Source organism: Amblyomma mixtum, chromosome 5, assembly GCF_055824585.1.
Source record: "Amblyomma mixtum isolate Tamu chromosome 5, ASM5582458v1, whole genome shotgun sequence".
NCBI classification, from domain to species: Eukaryota; Metazoa; Arthropoda; class Arachnida; order Ixodida; family Ixodidae; genus Amblyomma; species Amblyomma mixtum.
In genome coordinates, this window is record NC_143016.1 from 133875229 (window position 1) to 133898042 (window position 22814).

A 22814-nucleotide genomic window follows, 5' to 3' on the forward strand; every position below is an offset into this window, starting at 1 on the left:
AACTTGGCGTTGTGCAGCTAGTCGCACTGGTTGCACTGATCGCGACCGAAGCGAGCGTTGTTATACGTTATACGTATCCACCACCGATTTTGATCGCTCTTCGTGTGGGTACTGTGCTTCGAAACTGCTGTGCGTGCGACGTGACGCGATCTTGGCTCCACGGCCGTTGAACAATTTTCTCCCGCGACAACAGGAGCGTCGCCATCCTTCTGCGTCTTGCTGGTTCTGTTTTTGAGATCATGGATGCTCGGGTTACGACGTGCGAAAACATCGGTGTGTAGTGCAGTGGTCTCGTATTGAGCGTCGTTTTATTTATTTTCTGCCGGCTATGCCCACCTATGTCGGCAAAAATATTTGCGCGAAGAATTGACTACAACGCAAACTTCTTTGCATGACGGTGGGCTGAGCCAGAGGAGTAGTTCTCGGTTTAGGTTGCGACAACATGGTGCAGTTCGTTTAAAAAGTGCTATAGCATTGTTAGCTGCGGAAAGGCATCTGTGAGGTCATAATGTAACTTTGCGGCTCTGTTCGTTATTGTTAAGCAGCTTAATTCATTTTGTGCAATCAACAATTTGCGTCGGGATGTGAGTCGCTGACAATGCTTTTGACACCAGAAAGAGAAGTGCTTTGGCATCCAGAAAGTGTGTGAGCAGGAGGCGTCGCTGGACCTGGCAGTTCATGGGTTAACACAAAACTCTCTGCACACAGTGCGACAGGCAGTATGATGGCAATTAGTGTGTGACAAGGGTAAATGATTCCGGCTGTGCTTGACTTATCTACTCAAATATAAGAAGCCTCAACAGACTTTGCACTCTGCACTATTATGCGACAACGAGCTGTATTCATTTTCACTCTGTCCACTGTGTCATGAGCGACTTTCCATGCTATTGAGGTGTGAGTGCATTGAAAAAGCTTTGCCCCCAGAAATACTGTCCATAATTTGAATCCATAATAATGGGGTCTGTAATAACGAGCCATGAGCGTATAAATGAAATTATGGTTATATTTAGTCCTGATGATGACACAAGTTATTGAGCTGTGTTATTTGCCTAGAATATGTCATTGCAAATTATGAAAGCTGATTAAAAGAATGTTGTATGGCACAGCAGTTTGGTGGTTGTAGAATAACAATTGGCTTTACCTGACAGCACTTTGAAACAGCGGATAGTTAAACAAGGCCTGTGGAGCTTGTAAAACTACAAGGAACAAAGACGACAGGAAAAAACAACACCACCACCGCACCCAGCAGCCATTCTTGTTCTGTCATTCTCATCCTTAGTACAGCGTCAACATGCCGTCTTTCCAGCAGTTCACCCGACAGCACACTCAAGAATGCAACAGCACGACGGTACACAGCGTGTACATGAATCTTGTGCATGCCTTGCAGATAGCCACCTGTCTCATCATAGCTTGGCCCCTGTATGTGTCTTGTCAGTCATCACCCAGCACCTATGACTCTATTTGTGCCGTTAGCATGTGCACAAAATTTTAAAATATATTTTGTACTCTCGTGGTGCTATAACGTTTTGGCCTATTAAGTTGTTTCATCCAAATTGGCAAGGCTTTAGAAAGCATTGCTGCGATCGACAACTTGCTCTCATTCTCCCTGAACGGGAACATCCCCCTGAACGCTTTTTTTCTGGGCTATGAAATAGCGTGTGATACAATCCCTCATCTATATAAGGCGTATTTTCTCATGCTATAACTTGGATCCAATTGCTCTAACCTGGATACTAGGTCTAACAGCCAGCCGTCGACAGAATTCCCTTACTAATTCTTACGCTTCCTGCTTTTTTCCTACAACCTCGGGCGTCGCGAAGGCATTGTCGTTGGGCCCGAGGTTTTATTAAATATATTATGACTTTCCATTAAGTGTTTCCTAACAAGCCTTCATTGACGGCTACGGAGGCTGCCCTCTGCAATCAATAACAGTATTTAAATTCTCAGAACAATATTTCGAATGCGCGCGACTAGCCTCTTTGCTAATGTTATTAAGAATGCACTAGTATTTTTTAGTTTCAAGATAACTACATCTTGCCTACCTATAAGGCCTTACTGAGGAAGGCATATTCACTGCATACTGAGAAAAAAATTGATTTTTGAGGAAAAGAAATGACCTAGTAACTGTCACATATCTCGGTGGATACCTGAACTGCGCTCTAAGGGAATGGATAAAGGAGGAAGTGAAAGAAGAAAGGAAGAAAGAAATGCTGTAGTGGAGGTCTCCGGAATAATTTCAGCCACCTTGGGATCTTTGATGTATTGCCAAACCATATCCCGTAGGCGCACTTGAGCAGACGATGCCCAATACTGCGATCACGTGACATGACGCACTTCGTCCGTGGCGGTCGCGGTACTTTCACGCCGTTGTAAACAAGTGGTTCCAAGGGCCTATGCCAGCCGCCTCGCCAGATCCTGAATAATTGCATCTGAATGCTTAAACTGCTTCGATTCCAAGGACCTATGCATGCTGCACCATGGGATGCTCGATATGCGTGGACCAATGGTCTTCAAACCCACGCAAAATTTACGCGGTGGCGATATCACAAACCTTTATTTGGAGTTGTTTGTGGTCGTTGTGAGCGTTTCTGCGAGGATCACCGTGGACAGCGGCGAGCAATACCTACTAGCCATTGAGAAAGGAGGTTGTTCACGGTGAATTTTCTGTGCGTGCATAAGCTGCACAGCACAGTGACAAGTGTTCCGCGTAGTGAAAGTGGTTGTGATCGGGGCGAGTGCTTTTACGTCATGGCAGATATGTGTGCCTGCGAAGGCTCACTTCGCACGCCGTGTTTTCCAGATGTCGAAATGAACTTCGTTTTGTGCAGCTAGTCGCAATTGTTTCAATGGTTGCAGTGGTGGTGGTGGTGCTGGAAACATTTATTTACAGATAAACTTCGGGAGGTGAGGTATGAGCTGACCCAGAGGGGGCCAGCCCTCACAAGTACTAGGTGGAGGTCCCTAGTTCGGGACCCCAGTGGCGTCGGCCGCAGCACGGGCTCGCGCGACCAGGGCCCGTTGGGCCTGCAAGTCAGAGCAGCCGAGCAGGGTCGCCTCTCAGTCCTCCCGGGTTGGGTTGGGGTGAGGGGGATAGCAGGGTTGGAGGGGCAGGCCCACACTATGTGGTAGATGACCGAAGACTTCTCCGCACAGTGCGGACAGATGCCAGAGAAAGAAGGGTCGAAGTGTTTGAGAGCTGCCGGGCACAGAAAAGTATTTGTATATAGGCGAAGCAGAAGCCACTCCTCCGCCTTTGAGAGACCTTTACACGGGCGGGGATAAAGACTATGGCCAGATTGGTAAAGTAAAGAAATGTCTTTAAACGAGTAAGCTGGAGTGAATTCGAGTTCCTGATCGTCGGGGTCGGAGGGGAATGTCCGGTGAGAGAGCGCGCGGGCGGCGGCGTCAGCTGCCTCATTTCCCTCAAGGCCCATGTGAGCAGGAGCCCAAACGATACGCCGGTGAGCGGGGTCCCCGGTATAGACGCTGTTTTGGAGAATGCGGTAGGCTAGATACGGTACGCAGCCCTGCTCGACGTTCCGGCGTGCCCCTCGCGAATCGGAAAATAATTGTTTTTGAATTGGAATGAGATGCAGCCAACGCAATGGTGACCTCCTCCGCGTGTGTTATGTCACGGGCTCAGAAAGTAAGGCCGTTCACTGTTTTGGATTCGTGGACGACTGCGGCCTTGAACCATCCCCCATGGTGGAGGCCGGAGGCATCCACGTAGAATACGACGGGTTTCGATCCATAGTGGCGGGCCAGGGCTTCCGCCCGCGCCAGGCACCACCCATTATGGTCCTCACGGTTCACGTTCGCGGGAAGAGGGTGCACGTGGAGGGCGCATCTCCACTGGGATGGAATACTTACGCGCTCTTCCATGAGAGTGGTGTGCTGGATGTAAGCGCGCCGACAGGACGTTGTTTCTACTACGTATCCGTCGCCCATTTTGATACTGTGCTTGAAAACTCACTGGAAGTTACGCTGCCTCCACTGAAAGCTACGCTGCCCCTAAGCGTGATATAGAGATTTCAGAATGACTAGGCGATTATTATCTCGAATCCTCTGTCGGGCCGAACACACTGACTGGAACAAGCCAGGCTGCAGTACGAGCTGCTAAGAACCGTCATAATTACAAAATCACATTTTTAAGTAGCCAAGGTTATATACTTTAAATTATTAGTGAGTTATTCAAACTAGCACATAGCCGTGGTTTTATATTTTTGGCAGAAAAAAAAAGTGACGAAGGGAAGGTAAGTGCACAAAAAGGACGATCACGAGAGAAGAGACCGAACGAGCGGGACGAGCGTTTCCCTAGCACTGCACAGTAGTTGACACTGTAATATATAAACAGGCTTTCCTCCCTGCTGGCAGTTATTGCAAAAGACATGCGTATATATTCAATGTATAAGGTGTGTGTGCATCTGAAGTGTACATGCAATAAAAATTCACATTTTTGCACACTCCTGTCGATGACAATTGCAAATGCAAGAGAAAATTATGACGCTTCCAACCATTTGGAACATGTACACTCAGTGATAACTAAAGCAGATTTGCATGTCACAGAACTGTGACAATGCAGCAATACTGATTTATTTTTGTTGTGTTTTTCAGGTAATTGTAAAAGCCAAGATAGAAATGGAACTCTGTGGCTGGAAAGGGGCCGAGGTCATCGTTCGGCTAAAGTGAACGGCTTTGTTCTCCACAGAGACAGCGGGACTTCAGTTCTCTTCTAGCAGTCTTTCCTGAGCTCGCATTGCAGTTGCACAAGGCAGAGTGCAGCACTGAAAACAAATGTCGGACATTCTCCTCAAAGCCGTTCATTGTTGATATCTGTACAACAAGCTGGCTATAATCTGTGCAACTCCAAAGCCTTCTCAAACATCTCTGTGCATGCAAAACAAAGTGGGTGCCTGGTATTGCACGAAAAGCTACATATGCAGTGAAGTTAGCGGTGCTGTACATTGTTTGCCGCATCCGGGTTCACAAGAGAGGAATGCTCATTGCGCTATCTTCTTCCCTGCGCACAACTACAGAGAAGGGGGTGAGTCACACTCGCTACCCAGCAGAATAAGGGGGCGACGGATAGCGGATGATTCCGGGAAAGCTCAAACTACCTCCAGGAACGGATACGTCAGGTCGATTCCCAGGATACTCCTGGGCATACTCCTGGTCATCGTCTGCTCAAGTGCGCCTACGGTATACGATTTGGCCATACATGAAAGATCCCAAGGTGGTTGAAATTATTCCGGAGACCTCCACTACAGCACCTCTTTCTTCCTTTCTTCTTTCACATCCTCCTTTATCCCTTCCCTTAGAGCGCAGTTCAGGTATCCACCGAGATATGTGACAGTTGCTACGTCATTTCCTTTCCTCAAAAACCAATTTTTTTTCACTGTGGAGTGAATATGCCTTTCTCAGTAAGGCATTATAAGTAGGCAAGATGTAGTTATCCTGAAAGTAAAAAATATTAGTATTTCTTAATAACATTAGCAAAGAGGCTGGACGAGAGCATCCGAAATATTGTTCTGAGAATTCAAATACTGTTATTGATTGCAGAGGGCAGACTCCATAGCCGTCAATGAAGGCTTGTTAGGAAACACTGAATGGAAAGTCATAATGTATTTAATAAAACCTCGGGCACAAGGGCAATGCCTTGGGGACGCCCGAGATTGCAGGAAAAAGCAGGACGCGTAAGAATTAGTATGGGAATTCTGTCGACGGCTGGCTGTTAGAGCTTGGATCCAGTTTATAACAATTGGATCCAAGTTATAGCATGTGATTATACGCCTTATATAAATGAGGAATTTTATCACACGCTCTTTCAAAGCCCGGAAAAAAAGCGCTGACGGGGATGTTGCCGATGACGGAGAATGAGAGAAAAATTGTCTATCGCAGGAACGCTTTCTAAAGGCTTGCCAGTTTAGATGAAACAACTTTAGCGCCCAAAACATAGCACCACAAGAGTATAAAATATTGATACGTGGTGGCAAGCCAAGGAACAGAGCGACATGATGACCGATGAAATACGATTTTATTAGCTTCGGGCCTAGCGCGAGCGCTCCGTCCCGCGCCACAGCCCGGTTCTTCGTCATCTGCTTCGTAACATTACCCGGGGCCACCGAGCGACCGTCCAGATCATTTACGTGAATTCTGAAGCATCAGCTGAAGGTGAGGATGGTCAGAAAGAATAGCAGAAGATGAAAGGCTTGCCACCTCGATGGATGAGATGGTCTGATCAAGAGTTGTCCCCGGAGCTTCCGGGTCAGAGCTCGGTCGCCCAGAGCCGAAGGTCAAGGTTTATGGACTCCCCGGGCAGCTTGGGCGGGGGTGCCGTCTTGGTTCTTGTCGTCTTCGGGTCGTAACGGGTCTGGTCATGGTCGCTGTGTCTTACGTTTGGGGCTAGGGACGGGGCAGGGGGGATAGCGGCTGGTCATTTCTGGTCAAGTAGAGCTGGGGCGAGCCGGGCGGCTGAGTCCATGTCCACTAGGCCGACGACCAAGGCGAGCAGAAGGCGGCGCTCCAGGGACTAGGATGACGATATACCCGGCACCTCACACCAAATGATATCTGGTGGCAAGCTAAGGAACAGAGCGACGTGATTACCGATGAAATACGATTTTATTGTCTGCGGGTCTAGCTCGAGAGCTCCGTCCCGCAAGAGAGCCCGCTTCTTCGTCATCTGCTTCGTAACAATATGTTTTACAATTGGGCGCACATGCTAACTGCACAAATAGGGTCATAGGTGCTGGGTGATGACTGGCAAGACACATACGGGGGCCAAGCTATGATGAGACAGGTGGCTATCTTCAAGGCATGCACAAGATTTATGTACACGCTGTGCCCTGTCCTGCTGTTGCATTCTTGAGTGTGCTGTCGGGTGAACTGCTGGAAAGAGGGCATGTTGACGCTGTACTAAGGACGAGAATGACAAAACAAGAATGGCTACTGGGTGCGGTAGTGGTGTTGTTCTTTCCTGTGTTCTTTCCGCTGTTTCAAAGTGGTGTCAGGTAAAGCCAATTGTTATTCTACAACCACCAAACTGCTGTTCCATACAACATTCTCTTAATCAGCTTTCATACTTTCCAATGGCATATTCTAGACAAATAACACAGCTCAATAACTTGTGTCATCATCAGGACTAAAAATAACCATAATTTCATTTATACAATCATGCCTCGTTAATACAGACCCCATTATTATGGATTCAAATTATGGACAATATTTCGGGGGGCAAAACTTTTTCAATGCACTCAAACCTCAATAACACAGAAACTTGCTCATGACACAGTAGACAGAGTGAAAATAAGTATGGCTGGTTGTCGCATAATAGTGCAGAGTGCAAAGTCTGTTGAGACTTCTTAGATTTGAGTAGATAAGTCGAGCACAGCCTGAATCTTGTACCCTTGTCACACACTGTAATTGCCGTCATACTGCCTGTCGCACTGTGTGCAGAGAGTTTTGTGTTAACCCATGAACTGCCAGGCCCAGCGACTCGTCCTACTCACACACTTTCTGGATCCCAAAGCACTTCTCTTTCTGGTGTCAAAAGCATTGTCGGTACTTGGCGACTCACATCCCGGCGCAGATTGTTGATTGCTCAAAATGAATTAAGCTGCTTAACAATGAAGAACAGAGCCGCAAAATTATATTATGACCTCACAGATGCCTTTCCGCAGCCCACAATGCTATAGCACTTTTTAAACGGAGTGCATTAGGTTGTCGCAACCGAAACCGAGAACTACTCCTCTGGCTCAGTCCACCATCATGCAGAGAAGTTTTTTTTTGTCATCAATTCTTCACAAAAATATTTTTACAGACATAGGTCCGCATAGCAGGCAGGAAATAAAAAAAAACGCTCCATACGAAACCACAGCACTACACACCGACGTTTTCGCACGTCGTAACCCGAGCGTCTATAATCACAAAATGTACTGTATGAAGCAGCAAGACGGGGAAGGATGGTGACGCTTCTGTTGTCGCGGAAGAAAACAGCTCAACGGCCGTGCAGCGAAGATCGCGTCACGTCGCACATGCAGCAGTTTCGAAGCACACTACCTACACGAAGAACGATCAAAATCGGTGATGGGTACGCAACAGAAACAGCGTCGTATAACAACGCTCGCTTCGGTCGTGATCACTGCAACCAGTGCGACTAGCTGCACAGCCCCAAGTTCATTTCGGCATTCGAAAAACACTGCGTGCATAGTGAGGCTTCGCTCGTGCGCATTTCTCTGCCTCGATGGAGAAGCACTTGCTCCGACCGCAATCACTTTCAGTTCTCGGACATTGTCACTGGGCTGTGTAGCTTATGCACTACCAAGAAATCACCATGAGCAGCCTCCTTTCTCCAAGGTGAGCAGCTGTTACTCGTCGCTGTTCGTGGTGATCCTCACAGGAATTGCAAACGCTTGCAACGGCCACAAAGGACTCCAAACAAACGCTTGGTGACATCGCCACCGCGTAGGTCCTACGTCGGTTTGAAGACCAATGCAATACGCACATCTAGCATCCAACCGCCCGGCTTACATAGCACCTTGGAATCGACGCCCTTTAACCATTCAGAGGCAAGTATCCTGGGTCCAAATTGGCAGCTTGCACTAGTCTTGGAACCACTTGCTTACAACTGCCCAAAAACACCCTGACTGCCGCCACGACCTTTAAAACGGCCATTTTGGCTGTTGACGGGAAGTGACGTCATGTCACGTGATCGCCCTCTTCGGCGGTGTCTGCTCGAGTGCGCCTATGGAGATATGGTTTGGCCATACGTGTCCCGGCTACTTGGACCGTTAGCAGCCGTCAACACAACCTTGAGACGTTTGCTAGCCCCCGCGGCGACGACGTCGACGACTGCCTTGACCACTACATCCGCGTGAGGTCTTTCGAACGATGGAACGCCTGCCTAAAACTTTTGAATCTGTCCTGCTACCTCAGTGACGTCACACGCACATGGTTCCTTAATTACGAGACGGATATTCGGACTGCTCCAGTCTGAATGAAAGTTTCGATAGATTTTTTGAGCTCCGGCCGTTCAGTCTGAGCTCGCCGAAAAGAAGCTTGATGTCCGCATTCAGCGCGTAACTGAGTCATACACTTCCTACATTGAGGATGTACTCGCTTTTTCTTTGTCGACGTTTCAATACCACCACTGCCAAGGCCGACCGTATTCGCCACGTCCTCAAACGAATCGGATCTCTTGTATTCAACGCCTTTGCTGTTCAAAACCCTACCTCCGTCGATGTCATCATCCCAACCTTACAACGCCTCGACCAACTGCAATTCATCCATGTGCACTATGCCCCGGCTACCTCCCTTTAGGCGGCCGGCTCCGATCTGCGTAGTGCGCCTCAAACACCGGCGCCTACACGCGACCATGTAATAGCTTTGACACCCTTAGCCCCTATGCCACCGTACAATCCCGGACACTCAAGCCACCCTATTCGTTATTACTGCGGATACCGGTGCCATATTTCCCGCGCCTCACGAGGGCGCCTCAAAGACGAACGTCGCGGCTATGAAACCTTCGAAAGCGATTGCACTCCTGGCTCCCCAACTACTAACACCAGTCGTTCCATGCCTCTTCGCGACGTTCTTTTCCGCCACCTGCCGACTGTTCAGCGGCTCGTGGAATAAACTTGTCAGGCTTATTTCTGATGCCATTGTTAATGTGAATGTGCTCATCGCGCCTTCTAATTGGCACCTAACATGAGAAATTGTCGTACACTCTAGATTTATTCGGTTTCGAAACGGGTCAGGCGTCCTCTTTGGTTTGACCACCTCCCGTGAACCTCTCCTCCTGCCCAAAGGGACCTTTTCTTCATGCGTGTTGGACATTCACCCGCTGTGGCTCGTCGTGTTTGCAGCACCCTTCTCCCACCCGTCAAATTCATCGGACATGCCTCTCCCTTTGTCCTTTCCACCTCCATAAATCAGCACCTACCTGCTGAACAACACCAAGAGTTACTAGACTTGCTTCGCAAGCACCAAGGCCCTTTTGAAGTGACTTTTGGTACCCTCGAAAAAAATTTTGTTACCCCTCGCAGCATTGTTACCAAAGATAACTCTGGATTTAGTCGCCGGAAAATTATCTGGAAAATTATCTGGGGCAATGTGAGTGATACGCTCCATCGAAAAATTATTCGCCCCTCGGCCCATACATGGTCTTCTGCGGAAGTATTAATAAAGAAGAAAAACGGGTAAGTGCAATTTTTAGATGATTACCACGTCCACAAATGATCACTCACAAAGGTATTTCCCATTTCCCCCTGATTGATGATTATTAAGTTTCCCCAAAGGGTGCGCATACTTTTCCAACAGAGATTTTCGTACCGGCTACGGGCACATTCCCAGATCATGAAGTCAAGAAAAAAAAAGCTTTTGGCATTCTTGACGAGCTTTACGAATTCAGTGTTGTGTCATTGGACTCTGTAATGCCTCCGCTGCTTTTAACCCACGATAGATATATTCCTAAGCGGCATGAAATGCAAAACCTGCTTATGCTACCTAGATAGCATTGCTGCTTTCTCTTTGCTTTTCGTCGCCATTTACACCGGATCTATGAAGCGATTTTTGCTTCCGCTGGCCTTCTACTCAATACAAAAAGCGTCATTTCTCCTGTACAAAAATTATGATCTTGGACCACCTTTTCAGTCCAGACGGCATTAGACGTGACCTTTATAAGCTTGCCGATGTACAGGGTGTTTCTATTCTCCAGTGGGCAAAAGAACTGCGTGGTTTCCTTCAGCTGTCCTCTTATTTACGTGGGTCTATCAGTATTTCACTGTCAGTGCCTCGCTAATGTATCAGCTTCTCACCGCTCAGAGCAATTTCATTTGGTCTGCAATGCGCAAGTGCCTTTCAAACTCTCAAGACAGCTCTCACCTCTGACCCTGTCTCTGGCCACTTCGACAATGCTGCTCCCACCATTGTACATACTGACGCTAACAGCCGCGGCCTTGGCACTGTCCTTCTGGACCGTGGTAGTTCTCTCGAGAGAGCTTTTGCGATCGCCAGCCGCGCTCTGCCACATGCGGACGGTAACTACACCACAATTGAGGGGGCACGTTTTGCCATCGTTTTCCCAGTTCATAAATTCCGCCCCTGCTTTTACGGCCGCCACTTCACGGCCATCACAGATCCCCACGTTTTATGCTGGTTGTCAAGTCTCAGAAAACTGGACTGAACGCCTTGTCCGCTCGGTTCTTCTTCTCCATGAATACACTTTCAACATCACTTAAAAGTTGGGCATACAGGCCGCTTCACGAGTTGAAACGCGAGAATGGTGGGTTGTACGCTATGCTCACTGCCCTTGTGAGCGAAAAATACGCCGCCGCTAAGAAGGGGCGCTGCCAGCGCGTGAGCGCGTAAGCGTAGTCGATCGTTCTGGGCTGTAGTCAACCGGCCACCCGAGAAGGGGCCGGCATACAAAATAATAAAACCAGTTGGCACCGAGACTCCAAGCCCCTGGCATCGTCTCTGCTTTCCTCGCACTTTCCAGCATCCTGACTGCACTCGCTTGGATCCAGTGGTGCCACGTAGGCTTCGCTCCCGTATTGTGGAGACCCTCCACAATGACGATATGGTTTGTGACTTATAATCTCCCAAATATGACCTCGTGAAAATCTGTTTCTTCTAGCCTTGTCTTTCCTGAAGCATGGCTAAGTACGACTCATGTTGCCGGCTCTGTCAGCGTCGAAAATGGCTGACTTTACCTCCGGCTGGACATCTGCAACATTTACCATGCCTCGCCAAACCATTGGGCGTTGTCGGCCTCGACTTGTATGGCTCGCTTGCACTCTCCACCTGCGGGAATCGTTGGATATCCACTGCCATCGACCATCTGCCTCGCTACACGAAGACCGCAGCGTTGCATGATGGCTCGGCTCCCGAAGCTACCACCTTCTGTTTGGAACCAATCACACTGCGCCATGGCGCCGCGCAAGTGCTTCTCAATGACCGCAGCTGGACGTTTCTGTTGACAGTTGTTGCAGATGTTCTGCATGCTCAATGTTCACTCCTCAAGACGCCCTTGCCTTCCACCCGCAAATAAATCATCTTACTGAGCGGTTTAATCTTAAAGTTTCAGTTATGATTGCCATATACTTCAAACATGACCACCAAAATTGCCATGTACTTCAAACATGACCACCCCTCTCGACGCGTGTTTCTTCAAGACCCCTGCTAGCTGCTCGCCTTCTGTTCCCGGACAGTTGCTCTACAGAATGGCCGATGCGTCCACCTTCCTCCCTTCAACAATAAAGCTTACCTGAAGATCGCAAGTGTCTCCACCGCGGGACGCACCGCGTTGTCTCGTTCCGCGCTGGCGACTTTGGATAATTTTGCGGATGCCTCTTCATTGTGCAAGTTTCAGCGCGGTTTCATTCGCGTCTGCTCAATGCTCAATTTAATTGTCCAGTGAACTACAGCGTCATTCCTGTTGATCCTCCTCCTTCAATGGAATGGAGTGTTGAGCTAGTTTTTGCCAGCAGTTGAACCTCCTGCAAACCACCGTTACCGTTGCACAGACACTGTCCACGTTTCCCGCCTAAAACATTAATTTTCTGTACACTGCAACGGTCTAGCGGTGGTCAGGCTGGTCGCGACTGACCGCGCCGACAGCTGCTGTTGTTGTCCTGTAAATAATGGTGCGTTCCGACGGCGGGGGATTGGCTAAGACATAGGCGGCAACTGATAGGTACTCAGAATGTTAAACATGTAAATAAATAAGGAAAAAATGTAATGGTAATAATGATAATAATAATAATTAGGAAATAAATGAAAGAAATTCAGATGCGTAAATTGAAATAAGCACACTAAGAGTTCGTTCTTTTCACCTACCTCTATGTGAATTCATCCTTTTCCCCTGTGCATACTCATAATGATCGCTTGAGCGGTTCGCTAGGGACGCGCCTTTGGCTGCGGGCCAGAATAAACTTGGTCGGTGAAGTCCTGCCTTACCACAAATACGTTTAATATTTAAGTAGTAGCGCTACGATTGAGCTTTGTCATGTGCATAATGTCCGCCCTGGTGTACAATACAAACAGCACTGATGTTAATCTCGCATGTTTTGAAATAAAAATATTTAAATGTTGAAAGAAAAGCACCTTATATAATGCGGAAAGCATAGTAAATGTATCAATGTTCGTTGACTTTCATAAAGCCGCAGTATATATAAACTCTCTGCTGTACCTCACATACGTCGCACCCATTCTTAAATATGCCAGTACGGTGTGGGATCTACGCAGTCACGGGCAACTCACTTTATCGTAAGCGACTAGCCACAGTGTTTCAGAAGTTACGAAGTATTTTAGTTTATAAATTTTCAGTAGTAGACACCTGCGCTGTGAAGTTAGAAATGTTCATTCACATCGGTTTCAACAAAACAGCGATTGGTAATGCTCTGTATGTTTCGGTTACACACACTGTGTCTCTGCATATTGTGATCATGCCTTTAAGGTACGAGAAGTGAAGTATCGAACAAACGATAATCAGTACTGTTCCTTTACTCATGTCATATTTGTGTAGAACAGAGTGCCAAAACCATTGTCGCCGGCCCAACTCTGAAAGATTTTCGGGAATTTATTCTAAAATCATTTTATCGTGCCACTTTAATATTCAACGTGCGCGAGCGTGCGCCTGTTTTTTTTCTCTATTATGCCTATTTTGTTTCTTGTATGAAAGTCTCATCACCTCACTACGACACTTGTGATATTTGACTTCCTCGTAGATTCCCCATTCAATAGTCCTTTTCTGGTGCTGCAGGTGTCTTTAAAAATTTCGTAAATGATAACAAAGTTCACACAGCTGTCTGCACCTGTAGACCAGAAAGAGTATCGGCAATGTTTCAGTTACCCTTTCTATCCATGCGCAAACCTTCTGTTCCCTGCTGTGCATAGGCATTGCTTATAACAGCCTATACCAGCCATCTATTTAGATTGATGTCCCAGTAATGTAAGTTCGTTAATTGTGATGTAAATGCAGCTCTTGCAGTGGGAGTCTACCAACTGTACGAAGCCTGCGTGAGGCCGCTTAAATTTAGGTTCGTAAGCTGCCTCCTTTTTGGTTTGAAGACATGCAAAATAAACTACAATTACTTGACAAAAAACATGGTGGTTTTATTGTTCGTCAACGAAAGTAGCACCCATATAAACTTCTTGAAGAAAAATTGTTGAATGGCTGCCAATGTTACGTCACAAGGTTTATCAGAGCGACTTTTCATGACTGGGGTTGGAATAAATACACGAAATTATACGGCTGCATTCCATCAACGTACAAAACAGTCCACGAGGGTCTAATCAAGTTATCACCTGTTGCAGGCGCTGGCTTCTAGGCACCCACTAATCAGTGGAGAAAACAAATCTATGGGCGCTCAGTTTCTCGCCGTGTTCAATAAGCCGTTTGCCTTCTTCATCCATAAGAGTGCACAGATTGCGTACAAAGTCGGTACGACTGACGGAATCATGCAGAGCGTAGACGCCCAAGTTCTTGGCAAAGAACTTTGTCACGACTTCAGTGGCTTTCTTCTCAGACTTCTCTTTTATGATCGGGAGGACTGCGTTATAGATGGACTCGCCGACTTCCTTGACAGCGTTCTTGATGTAGGGTGTAACTTTATTAGCAGCCTTCTTGATTTTTCGACCAGCCTTCTTCATTGCTTCCTTGGTCTTATTCCAGAATTTACGCAAAAAATACTCATCCACCTGAAATAGAACAATAAAACATAATGCTTAAGCATAATCTAAGGCTTCAAACCTACTATAGGCAGTGCGATCCCGATAAAATGAAATGCGATCAGCCGAGCGCGTAGTTGGCGTGCTGTTCGCATTTGTTTATAATGCGATAGCAATATGGCTCATTCACACAAGCGCATTCAAGCGCCGAGACCAAGCTGAATCCACCACCACTACGGAGATACAGCGAAATACCCAGCGCAAAGCTTAATCGGTGTAGGACCGATTTCTGCTGATGGAAGACTTCCACAGAGTTCTACTCTCTAATAATGCATCAAGCAGGATGTTGCGTTCATGGGGCGACATTCACGGCGGCAGCCTTTGAAGTGTGGCCACTTCCTTCAGACTGAAATCGCAGTTGTTGCTGCCTGTTTCAATTTCTTCACTGCCCTTAAATTTGGCACAGGTTGTACGCTTTGTTCAACCTAGCCTCCAACGAAATGCGTCAGAAATAAATTTGCGTTAAAGGAGCGTTGCTCGATTAAATTGAATAAATTCGTTCAATTTCCACAGCGATCCTATCGGCCTTTCGCTCGCAACTGGGAAAGGGCAAGAAAGCAGGCTGGATGCAATTGGAGGAAAGTGTCGATTATTGCTCGAGAATGCGATGGCGTCACAACGTCACATGACCACAGCGCCGGTTTTGCCCATTCCCGCTCAACTGTAAAAGGTCGATGCAAGCAGGGTTGAGCCGTTCGGGTGGAAGGGGTCGATGGCTTCTCAACCCACCGACATCAACGACTATACTGAAAGGGTGTATGGCGAGGAAATAAAAGAAGATTTACTGAGTGCGTGATTAGGTTTGTGCCAATAAATTCTCAGACATTCAGAAAAATGTAGCAGCAATGTTGCCGCTAACCCTGTCGTATTCCACTGTTAAGGTGACCTAAGTGACCCCAGAAATTTTATCACGTGACCCTGTACAATTATTTGCGCCTCCAGTCGCGTGCTTGCAGTTTGTGAGATAAAAAAAAATTTAACAAGTACTGCGTGCAAATGTTAAGATGATAATTACCAGTGCTTTTATATACACAGAATTGCGCGGTATTTAGATGATATAAATATATACTCGATGATGCCTAATTAAATAAAGTCCGGTATTGCTTCCATTCGTTCGTACGGGTTCTGTGACTAAACAAATTCCATTCCTTGGAAACCAGGTTTTTTTCCCTATTTCTCTCCTCAGCATGAACACATGCAGTTTCTTGTTCAAACCGACAACCAGGAGTGAAGAATGCCTCATAGCTTGATTCTTCCATTTTATTTATTCATTAAAGTGCCCCTTGTATACCAGTACATCACAATTAAACACAATGTTTGATCAGAGGCTCTATGCCTTCCTAGATTTTCAGAATAATTAGGCAGCCGAACTCACAGTAGGTGAATATGAAATCCCATGCGCATTTAATTATATTCAGGCGATTTCTCTTGTATTGAACGGACGTCGCAATCTTTTCCTTTCTAACCTCTTATGAAGGCTAAGGTGATCAATATTTCTAACAAACAATGATTTTTCTAACTGCTAACAAAGAATATTTATTTCGCAAACAATAACTCTGTTGCGTTGATCAGTGTTGAAATTTTCAGTGAGGTCTAGAGATCGCACCGGATATGCTGCCTCAGATTTTGGGTGGTACTCAATGGACCAGCTGAAGACATCTTATGTTATGGTGTAGGCGCTAGGGTGTTTTTATTTCAGGTGCAAACGATGCTTTTGTTTTTTTTTTCCTTTTCAACGAGTTCTCTGCGCGTGTCCAAATAGTTGTTTGATGGTTCACCTCGCTTTCCAGTTCTGCGTCTTGTTGAAGCTCGTGGGCGACGTCGCGCAGAATGTGTCCCACCAGCACGGCTTCATCGGCGGCCATTTTGGATCGCAGATCCAACACCACCTCCAACGACTGCTCTTGCTCTACGGAAGTTTCCGCTGAAGCTGCAACGAAGTGAGTATTTCACCGCTATATGTATATGACCTTAGGGAGAAATGGTCTTATATTAGGCTTCGAAAACGCCGCCCCAATACTAAGAGCACCCTTCCCTTAAAGAACTACGCCACGCCAAATTTATTTTTTACTCTACAAGTCCTCTACAGCTGAATTTTAGCGGATAGCGTTGATGGTACCATTCAACTAGAAAGGGCGGCGCCATTGAGGTACGTGTTGAACAACCCACCATTGGTCTTAAATGGGCTCCCACTCTGTCTAGGTCAGTCACTCCAAAAGTGCGAAAATATAGCTGCCTAAAGTAGCTTGAACAGTTTAGTAGTCCATTAAAAGCACAAAGACATCTCTTGGAAGAAGTCAGGGAGCTGTCGGGCTGTGCCCGCTCGTCTCTGCTAATCTTTGTGGATGTTTTGTGATCGGTGTTGAACACTTCTGTTCAAGTAACCTGCACTGCAACATCGAGGTATGATTCCGACGGTGGGTGCGGCTCCGCCGGTGCCGCACCCGGTCTCAACACCTGAATGTTCTCCTGACATTCCGTCAGGCCCAGCTCAGCTGGTCATACCTGCTGTGCAAGCCCTACCTGCTACCTCACACCTGGTGCCCTGCAGCTACCCTTCTGCTCCAGCTGCGTCAGGACCAGCATATCCAGACCTCCATGGACATCGCATCCCTGAAGCTTCCAACTTAAGCCGTGATCTGCCGCTACCTTCAGGTCAGGATGATTTTTCTGATTCGTCAGATTCGTCTACCATCATCTACATGGACACCACTGCGAAGTCCGGAGAAGGGTCTAAGAAATTTTTTCAAGTGCCTTCCAAGCGTCGTCGCAGCTCAAAGCGGTCACTTTTGAGTGCCGACACTCCCAATGTAACTCAAACGCCTAGGCACAACCTTACAGTTGTCATCAAGCCAGTGGATTCTGGACACCGCATTACCCGCTTTAATCCACTGACATTGCGACAAGGATTTGAATCTGTGGCTCCAGACGGTGTTCTTCAAGTTCGCCCTAACGAGCGTCTAAACCTTCTGGCAGTTGACACCCGTACAGCGCACGCTACAGAACGCCTTCTGCAATTAACAAGCATAGCTGGAGTTGCCGTTCAAGCCTATGAGCCTCGTCCCAGCAACTGCGGTGTTGGTGTCATCAAGGGTGTCCCCCTGGATCTTTCTCAATCAGAGATTTACTCTGCGCTACTACAGAGAGCTCCAATCAAATCTGTCCGCCGGCTTGGCAATTCAGAAAACATCCGGATTGTATTTGCGACAGAATCTGCGCCGCAATACGTCATTCTCGGCTACACTAGATATCGTGCGTACGAGTATATTCAAAAACCGCGCCAATGCACCAAATGTCAGCGCTTCGGCCATGTGGCTAGCGCTTGTCGACTTGCCTTGCGCTGCTCCCGTTGCGGTGGGAGCCATGGCCGAAATGAATGTGCAAGTGATGACCCCCTTTGTCCAAACTGCGGGAAGCAGCATGAAGCGACCTTTATTCAATGCACTGCCTATCAAAAGGAGAAGATCATCTACAAATACAAGAACTCCAAAAATACAGATTATAAGACAGCAAAATCTGCTTTAATTGAGCAAAATAAAATTCGGGGCAGTCGCAGCAGAAAAAAATCATCGCCGGGAAAGAAAGCTCCTCAACAATCGGATAAAGATAAAGATAAAGCGAGTCACCTACGCATTGAGGACGTAGTTGAGTTCCCTCCTCTTCCAGAGCGCCAAAACGTTCAGCCACCTCCGATAGCGAGTACAAGTCTGAATACTCCACGGCAGCCGCAGTATACAGCCTGGAACCATTCGCGCGAAAGATCTATACGTCAAACCTCCGACGGTACCAGTACCAGTTCCCTACTGTGTTCGCTTGTTGAGGCCATCCGCGCTTTTCTTACACCACTCTCCTCGCCGGTGGCACATGCCATCCTTACAATCCTTGATTTCATCTCACCTCTACTTGCACAATGGCAGTAGCAGTCAACAGACCAGCTACTCTCCCTAGCGTGCAAAGCATCCGTAACACGGCCACAATCTTTCAATGGAATGCCTGTAGCCTTCGTCCACGATTGTCTGATTTCCGACAATTTGTCTCAAAACACCGTTTCCCGATTGTTGCCATAGCAGAATCTCGTCTGCGTACTACCATTCGTCTTTCAGGCTATACCGTTCAGAACTCGATGACCGGCACTGACATCAGCAGAGTTCTTTTAGCTGTTCGGAAAGACGTCACCTCCATCTCACATCCGATACCTGCCGACTCACGGAATGAATATGTTGCAGCCACCGTCAAGATCATGAATATGTCATTCACAGTGATCGTTGGTTACATACCCCCGCGTGTCACATTTGACGTTGACCGCCTTCAGGATATAGTGCGCAGTACTCCTGCACCACACATCATAACGGGCGACTTCAATGCACACCATCCTGCTTGGGGAGGCACCAGATCAACAGCCAGAGGACAACAGTTATTTGATTTTGCACAGTCCAACAATTTAACTTTCCTCAACAACGGCCTGGCAACGTTTTATCAAGGTGCAAGGTCTAGTGCCCTTGACATTTCTATGATTTCTGCGCCTCTGTCGTCTTCAGCAACTTGGAATGTGGACATAGAAACTCATGGCAGCGATCATCTACCTACGTATATTAAGGTTAGTGGTGCTTCTTTAAGTTCCGAGCGGCTTAAGGTACGCTACACGAATTGGAATGTTTTCTCTGACACATTAGAGAAATTGCAGCTCTCCCACCTTGATTATGAAAACTTTATTGATGCTGTAGCACGTGCTAAAACGTCCAGCACTAAAGTTGTAACCTTACCAACAGTGTACTCAAGTGTAGATGCTCAATATGAGCGACTTCGAGCAATTCGCCGCAGAGCAGAGAGACGAGCACGCAGGACCAATAACAGAGAAGACATCAGCGTTGCTAGGCGTGCACAGAAACACGTTCAGCGCCATTTGGACAAACTCGCAAGACGGGAATGGCGATCTTTCTGCGCAAAGCTCGATCCCAGAAAGCCCCTTTCGAAGATTTGGAGCATTGTGCGCAGCCTCAGTAGTCAGCCGGCACCATTAACTCCTTTTGAGTGCGTAGCTCTGAATGCGAATATTTCTCGTCTTGACGCAGCGGAGGCTTTCTGTTCTAAGATAATTGCTCGCTCATCAGCCGTATCGGTGCCACGATCTCCCCAAAGATTTATCTCTTCTCCTAACACCGCCCTCCTTGACGAACCGTTCACTATGCATGAACTTCATGTGGCTCTGGCAACTACCAATAAAAGATCCTGCCCTGGACCAGATGGCATAAGCTACACTGCCCTCTCTCACCTGACAACTAGCGCCAAGGTTCAACTCCTCGCAGTTTATAACACCTCCTGGGAGTTCGGCCGCCTTGAAACGTGTTGGAAGCGTGCGCGTGTCATACCCATCCTCAAGCCTGGAAAACCATCAACTGACTTAAACGCTTATCGTCCTATAGCCCTTCTAAGTTGCGTCGGGAAGTTGATGGAAAAAATGGTTCACTCCCGTTTAACCTGGGACCTGACAAACAGGGGAATTTATCCTCCGACTATGTCTGGTTTTCGAAAAGGTCGCAGCAGCATTGACAATGTTATTGCCCTTGCCAATTGTGTCAAACGCAGCAAAGCAGTGCGGGCTATGACCATTGCAGTGTTTCTTGACGTGAAGGGAGCTTTTGACAACGTCACACATGAGGCAATTCACTCATCTTTACAATCAATTGGCATTACCGGACGAATGTATAATTGGCTGCGTGACTATCTTCATGAGAGATCGATTTTTATGTCAACATGTGAAGGTGACACAGCTCCGCATCAAATATCTCGCGGAGTACCTCAGGGGGGTATACTAAGTCCCACCCTTTTCAATCTCTCACTTGTTGGCTTGAAAAAATGCTTGCCACCGACAGTTGAAATCTCCCTTTATGCAGATGACATCTGTATATGGTGTTCCGGACGCAATAGGCGCATTGTGCATGCCCGTCTACAGAGGGCAATAGGCTCCATTGAATCATTCTTAAGCAAGCGCGGTCTCGCCATCTCGTCCGATAAAAGCTCAGCAATTGCATTTTCAAGGCGTGATCTTTCGCGCTACGGGCTGAAAGTTGCTGGTACTCCAATACCGTACGTCACAACCCATAAATTTCTGGGGGTAACGTTTGACAGGTCACTGTCATGGTCCCCACATGTGCAACAGATGAAAGTCAAGCTCTGCTCTTACGCCTCTATTTTTCGTATGTTCTCCACCAGCAGAACAGGCTGTTCTACACCATCATTACTTCGATTCTATGGAGCCCTCTGTGAAGGCCTTCTGCTCTACAGTCTCCCAGCTTTGGACGGTATTTCGCAAACTAATATTAAAATCCTTGAAGCCATGCAAGCTAAAGCCTTGCGAATCTGTCTTGGCCTTCCCAAAAACACCTCCACAATGGGTACTCTAGCTGAGAGCAGACGTCTATCGGCATCAGTGCTTTTAACCCAGGAGCTCCTTCGTGCCCAGGTGCGGTTTGTGGCTCGTGTACCAAACCACCCACTCGCTGAGTACTGCATGGAGGAAATTTCTAACATTCTCCCATCACAGTACCAGCGTCCTGTCACAACCTCCACCGCACCTTGGAGGTATGCAGCATGGCAAATTAAGATCACAATCCCTGGCATTAAAAGAAAAACAAACACCCCCAATCCTGCACTTAAATACTTTGCGCTTGAGCACATTCATAGTTGCTACAATGCGTACCGTCACATCTACACTGATGGCTCTGTCACGTCCTTGTCATCTGCGATTGGCGTCTGGATTCCGTCAACATGCACCACAATTTCAGCGATACTCAGTCACCGCACCTCGACTACTGCTACTGAGCTGGCTGCTCTGCGTGTTGCATTTACTTACATCCTACAACAACCGCCAACAGCGTGGGTGGTCTTCAGTGACTCTCGCGCTGCACTACAGGCGATAAATTCACCAGGAAGCCTTCAAGAACAGATCGTCGACGACTTGAATAGGTTACACACCGAGGCCTGTGAGTTACGTCATCGTGTTGTGCTTCAGTGGTTACCCGCTCACTGTGGCCTCGCAGGCAATGATCGTGCTGACGGTGCAGCAAGATCGGCGCATGGCGACACCTCCTTGGTTCTACCGATACCCTTTTCTCGTAGTGATGGCGCGAGACTTCTCGCTACTAAAGCCTGGCAGACGCAACGCTCTTTGTGGTGTGATCCGCGGCGTCAATACAGACCCCTCTTTCGCATTGACCCCGTTTGTGAATTCCGCATGCCCCGGAATTTAAATAGACGTGACCGTAATTGCCTGCACCGAATTCGTCTGGACGTTGCCTTTTCTAAATTTTATCTTCATAAAATTGGTGTATCAAGTAGCCCTCTGTGCCCGACATGTGGTGTGCGCGAAGATATTGAACACTTGATTTGCCACTGCCAAATCTTTATTACTCATCGCAAGGCACTGTTAGGTGCTTTAGGACTTCGTCAGGACGACCTCGTGCGCCTGGAGCATGTCCTTGGACCCTGGACTGATGTAACTTCGGCTGAGCGAGGGACAAAAGCTTTCTTAGTTTTTCTAAGGGACACGGGTTTAGTGGACATACTTTGATAGTCATCTAAGGGACATGGTTTTAGTGGACATACTTTGATAATCATTGTGTGTGTGAGAGTGCGTGAGTGTTGAGTATGTTTGATGTAACTTTTTTTTTTTTTTCACCCTCTTCTCTTCTTTCATCCTCACCTGGAGTAGCATGCCAGGCCTATAACCAGGCAGACCTCTCCATTATCCATTAAAGTCTCTTTCCTTCCTTCCTTCCTCTTTCCTTACTTTCTGAAAGAGAAATTTGTTAAACTGTCTGGCCGAATAAATGAATATCAGAGTATAGCGCCACCTCACGTTAGGCAGGAGTAATGTTAAACTCACCTGCGACGAAAAAAACGCCAAGCACACAAATAGCGGCAGTAATGGCATTCATGGTGCCTGTAAAAGAAAGTGGAAGAATATAACGGTGATTTTTCGTAATCAGTTCAGATTAAATGTGCAAATATGTAGATTTGTGGCCACTCTACGCGGCAATAGACACGCAGCATTATGGTGCGCAACTCAAGTTCTAGTTCTCCAT

General features: G+C 47.3%; 1 protein-coding gene across 1 annotated transcript; it reads right to left on the minus strand.

Moving 5' to 3' along the window:
- Positions 1 to 14337: 14337 nt before the first annotated feature.
- Positions 14338 to 22667, minus strand: LOC149343790 (uncharacterized). The gene is made up of 3 exons (XM_089542485.1): positions 22616 to 22667; positions 16509 to 16660; positions 14338 to 14700 (listed from the first exon to the last, which is right to left on the minus strand). Exons 1-3 carry the CDS (start codon positions 22665 to 22667, stop codon positions 14338 to 14340), a joined length of 567 nt encoding a protein of 188 aa, XP_089398611.1.
- Positions 22668 to 22814: the final 147 nt, after the last annotated feature.

Coding starts and splice junctions, on each gene's coding strand:
- LOC149343790 (XM_089542485.1), bottom strand. CDS start 22,667: ATGAATGCCATTACTGCCGCTATTTGTGTGCTTGGCGTTTTTTTCGTC. Junction 16,661..22,615: donor TGGCGTTTTTTTCGTCGCAG/GTGAGTTTAACA, acceptor ACTTCGTTGCAG/CTTCAGCGGAAACTTCCGTA. Junction 14,701..16,508: donor ACGCAGAACTGGAAAGCGAG/GTGAACCATCAA, acceptor GTTCTATTTCAG/GTGGATGAGTATTTTTTGCG.